The 5,253-nt window shown below is 34.1% G+C and overlaps 1 protein-coding gene across 1 annotated transcript in view; it reads right to left on the bottom strand.

Annotated features, from left to right (window-relative positions):
• LOC107751209 (voltage-dependent calcium channel subunit alpha-2/delta-3-like) overlaps positions 1-5,253 on the bottom strand; it is a 48,681-nt gene that overhangs the window by 4,527 nt on the left and 38,901 nt on the right. Inside the window, exons 27-35 of the mRNA XM_016566872.1 lie at positions 3,556-3,633; positions 3,363-3,424; positions 3,070-3,114; positions 2,661-2,723; positions 2,442-2,512; positions 1,379-1,454; positions 1,244-1,284; positions 1,100-1,155; positions 641-755 (exon numbers count right to left, since the gene is read on the bottom strand). Of these exons, the coding sequence (XP_016422358.1) occupies positions 641-755; positions 1,100-1,155; positions 1,244-1,284; positions 1,379-1,454; positions 2,442-2,512; positions 2,661-2,723; positions 3,070-3,114; positions 3,363-3,424; positions 3,556-3,633 (607 nt within the window). The remainder of the gene's footprint in view (positions 1-640; positions 756-1,099; positions 1,156-1,243; positions 1,285-1,378; positions 1,455-2,441; positions 2,513-2,660; positions 2,724-3,069; positions 3,115-3,362; positions 3,425-3,555; positions 3,634-5,253) is intronic.

The following is a 5,253-nucleotide window of genomic DNA, read 5'->3' as shown; positions in this document are numbered from 1 at the left end:
GCTCGTGATTATGGTAAGGGGCGTTACATTTCCGACGAGTGCTTGCGGTGTTCGGCCAATCACAATGCACTGGGTCAGCTGGCCAATCAGAGCAGACTGCGCTTGTCGGAAGGAGGGACTTTGTAGAAAACAAAGCGTTTGAGAGAGGCGGGGCATACAGGACCTACAATAATGTACAGTATTTGAAAAATACACCAAATACACAAAATAATGATCTTTAAAAAAAGCATCATATGACCCCTTTAAGAATTGGCATAACACTTTATACTAGACTAGAACTAACTAATCTATAACATTAATATAGTAACTTATGTTTCAAATGTTTTCATGTTATAAATGAAGTTAATAGAAATGTATTACTATATAAATTATTTGAGATCATATAATGTAAAATATATATGCAAGTGTGGTTTTATGGTGTTTTCACAAAGCAAATGCTAGTACAGCGACCTCTTTTAATCTGTATCACTTTAAGAACAGCACAATGTTTCAATAGAACATGCAAATGCATTAGTGTTGCATCAGAAACATTTTAAAGTACTTTATGTTTCAAAACACAAATTTACACCAATTTCTCCTTCTTTCTGCTGTGCATTATAAATAAGCATGCACACATACAGACATAAACAGATGTTCTCACCGTATACAGCCACCACAGTCAATGTTCCCTGTGGTCTCTTTGATGGTGCGCTCAGAGACGAAAGCCGGGTATTCAGTGTCACACGGCACCATCATTGTCCTCTGAGCTCTCTGGGCTGCACACATGAACACTAAATTCAAAAATGGTACTGTACAACTGAAATAAATGATCATTATTTAGATATATTTCAATATACTTCATTTTTGTTTGCATTATGGTCATGATAAGCTAACATGACAGTACATGAAACTACTTTTTTCTTTGCTATGTGTGATTCACATGTCATCGCCTTACAGATTAATTGAAATTTATAGGCTTTTTAGTCCTTTATTAGATGAAAATCTAATATCTATTATATATCATGTGGAAGAAATGAAAAATAACAAGGGCGTGCTCACAGGAGCTTGTAACCCAATTAACATGTTTCTAAAAGAGTCCCTGTCATACATGGACTGATACCTTTGACTGTCGAGTCACAGTTCCACCAGCTGTACATGTTAAACTCCAGCAGAAATCTGTGAAAAAGACACATTTCCACTCAGAAACGCAGACTGAAAATCCCGAGCTGACAATAATTATAAGGCAAAAGGCTTTTTATCTCACATGACAAGTTCTGTCAAGAGCCATTTGACAGTGGTGAAGGGCTGAAAGGAAGAGAGCAGCGTGTCAGTGGAGACAGGAAACAGAATCCAGAGGCACTGAAGTCTAACGCTACAGCACAGATGATAGCGTACTCACATCCAGCAGAGTGCATGCGCGGTCACTGCTGCCTGCGTACTCTTTACAGAGAGCCTGATAGTCATACAAATTAATCCTAGCAGAAACAAAAGTAGAAGCAGATTCACTACTAAACGCAACCTTGGGTTAATATCTTATTTAACCCCAGGTTAAAGCCACTTTAACACTGGCTTAAGGAACGTTTCATAAATTTTTAAAATGAATTTAGCACCACTTTCGACCCTGCTTTATGTGCCATATTTCAGTGCATGTGGTGTTAACATGAACTAGTTAACTAAATAATTCTAAAGCATTTATTAACCTTTGTTATTGTTAAATGTCAATATTTACTACTACATTATTAAAATCAAAAGTTGTCTCTGTTAATGGACCTGGGTTAACATGAACTAAAAAATTAACAGTTGTATTTATATTAACTAACATTAACAAAGATTAATAAATACTGTAACAAATGTATTGAACATTGTTAATGTTAATGAATTAACCAATGGTAACTAATGTAAATGTAGTATAAAATTTTACCATCATTTAAGAACAGACAACCAATCACAAGCTAAACAATGCAGGTTTCATTAAATACGTATTTATGAAGTAAAAAAAAAAAAGCTTTTTTTTTTTCTAAATATAGCACAATTGATATAGTTTTATGCTTAAAACACATCAACTATTTGCCTATAAGGCAAAGTAAATCAGGATAATAATTGAGGATATATTTTCTGGACAAAAAATTGGACACAATTTATCATGTTATAAGGATTAAAACAAGACTAAAAAAACTTTCAGTATTTCAGTAACTTTTCATTTTCAGTATTCCAAAAAGATAATAAATATGACATTTTTTTGCTGTACATGCTGTACTTGCCCAATCATTTTTATTGACCACATAAATATATGCAAAATAGGGCATTTACTTTTTACAGGTTTACATATGTACAATGTAAATTCTTGAAACTTGACAAAATAGGTTAATTAATTTAACATTTATTTATCTATCTTTGTGTGTGTGTGTGTGTGTGTGTGAGTGAGAGTGAGAGAGAGTGTGTGAGTGTGTGCCATCGCTCACTTTTTAAATGAGCCCATCAGAAGCAGTTTGTTCATGACGGCTCCCTCCACTTCTCCAAAGAAGAGGTTCGTCTGTGGGAAACACATTATGGAAGATTATAGTTAAAATTATAGTTATAGTCATTATGGAAAGTTATTGACATATTGACACAGGATGGTTTTTATGCCACCTGGTCTTTTTGTACAGCTCTTGTGCTACAATTCTCTGTATGTCATATACCTGTGAAGTGTCTTCAGAGACCAAGATGAAACCATTGTTGTCTACGAGATAACATTTAATGTCCTAATGGGAGTCAGAAACAGAGAATATTCATTTAAATAAATGATTCAGCAAGCTTTGATCTGTTGTGATCTTCTTAAATCATTACAAACGTCAAGACAGTAAAATAATATGCATTTGATAGCTTTTTATGCCAAAGCCATTAATAAAAGAGGCAGAATTTAAAATGAGAAACGCTACGAGGCACTGTCATATGTCATATATCATAAAAGAAGTGCAGACTGATCTAGTAAGCCTGTCATGTTCCAGAAATGTCCATTGTATAATGAGCATGTGGTGAATACAGGCCATTTTATGAGCTCCATCACTGAAAATATGGCCAAAGGGAGAGAAACTGAGTCCCATTTACCTCATTATCACAGCTGATGGTACATTTCCCATCCAGAGCATTGCACTGTGTGGACAAGTGAAAACATGAAGCAAATGTACATGAATGCCATTTATATACAGATCCTTGCTTATAAAGAGTTACATTAGTTTAGAGCAATATATCATTATGGTCTCTTATACACTGTTGCTCATGAACACATCAAACAGAGCTCTTATGCAGCAGGTAATAATACACAATTCAACACATCTAGAAGGTCTGGTTTGATAAATGTATATATTTATATTCCCATAAGCGTATATGTCTGTGTTTACCTGCCGACTGGCCGTCCAAAATTTTCTCTGAAAGAATTCCAGCTTCATTTGAATTCCCACAGCTTTGTCGTAAAAAACACATTTAATACAATGACGTTTAGCTGTGGTCGGTGTAATGTATTGGCCAATAATACATTTTAAAAACAATATTTTATAATGTATTAATTTTGCTTTGAAATAGGAAGACAAGTACCTGCCACTATAGGAGACTTCCTGTCATCGAGTAGTTGGATAGCAGTGCTCGCCAAAACCACACTCTTATTTTCACCCCCTTAAAAGAAATAACACAATATAGCATAAATGCCTCCTTATATAGCATTTATAGGAAAATCATCAATGAACATGAGAACTGGTCCACTTATTTAATTATCCACTAAAACTGCTGGTTTATCATCCAAAAATGGCTTGCAGGTCTGTTCTGCAAAACAATGCTAAATATAAATGATAAAATGTAACTAAGCATATAATTATGCATAATTAGGAAAGCAAAATAAACAGGCTTAAGACCATTTAGAAAGGGATGCAAAAATTTTATGCATATCTATTATTGTTGACGTCAAAGTATAAATTTGTCATGTGCACAAAGTGGTTAAATTAGACAGATGCCAAAATGACCTCTCTAAAATTCGAAAAACATGAATAAAACTACGGAAGATAAAAGAAAATATGACCAAGACTGAATAAAATACTCTTCTCTTGGGGAAAAAAAATAAATAAAAAATGTTATTATTAATTTTTGATTTGGACGTACAATAAAATGGTATGCCGTTGCACCGAATGACATGTCATAACCACCAGAGGGCAGCATTTATTTACATAAATATTTATAAGCATAAATCCATTAAGAGCGACTCCTTCGTTTGCATTTTCAGATCAAAAGCAGCATGAATGGAAACAAACACTCAGTTACATGATGAAGCAGAGCTCATTTATAGTGGTACAAGCAGATGAGGGAGAGTGTTTGATCAGAGAGGAGTTCAGCGCTGTCTGTGTGATAAGGAGCCCAAGAGCTGTTGAGTGGGATGTAATGATCCTGATCTGTCATTAAATATATCTAAATATATCTAATATTTAATTATAATGTAATAAATCTAATATAAAATGTTTAATTGATTATTTCCCTTTTTTTTTCTTTTCCCACTTAAAAACATGACTTTGCTATCGACATAATTATGGACTGAAATGCAATTAGAATTAAATGAGTATTAATACATTTTGTTTTTCTCTGCATTGTCCTTAAAGTCGGCATGAAATCAAAATTGAAACACACACACACATTGCCTGAACGTAAAAGTAGGGCACATTAATTACAGGCGAAGGAAAGAGAGATAAGCAGACAGCCTGCGTGAGGAAAGCAGTACAGTGCAGCTAGAGTAACAAACCACACAGACGCGCTGTAACAGTATGCAGCTTTCAGCACATGGACATTGACTAGTGTGGCATAAAACTGTATTCTGGAGATCAACCTGAAATATGAGTACATGATGATCTATGCAAAACAAATCAGCTGAGTGATGGGCTAAAGATGTGGTGGAGCAATAGGTAAGTATAAGTACAGAATGATTTTGATGTTTATTGTAGATCACTACAATGTCAATAACTATTATTAATTTGAACCCAATCTCTAAACCCAAGCAAAAAACTTCAGTGCTTAACTTGTCCCAGACTGTCTGGCTAAAGGCATGAATGTTTCCTCAAATTGTGAAAGGTGTTCTCGTCCTGTCATGTTGAGGAAAGGTGTGTTGTTACTTTTTTACGCAATTAAATTCACAATTTTGGATAAAACGTGTAAAAAAAAAAAATCCCACAGACTTAAAATGAAAAATGAAAAAGTCATTTCTAATGACCACTCTATCAACCACAATAATAATAATAATAATAATAATAATAA

The sequence above is a fragment of the Sinocyclocheilus rhinocerous genome, unplaced genomic scaffold, assembly GCF_001515625.1.
Source record: "Sinocyclocheilus rhinocerous isolate Xijiao unplaced genomic scaffold, SAMN03320098_v1.1 scaffold362, whole genome shotgun sequence".
Taxonomy (NCBI): Eukaryota; Metazoa; Chordata; class Actinopteri; order Cypriniformes; family Cyprinidae; genus Sinocyclocheilus; species Sinocyclocheilus rhinocerous.
The sequence above is the reverse complement of the archived record's forward strand: the minus strand, read 5'-3'. Positions and strand labels throughout refer to the sequence as shown.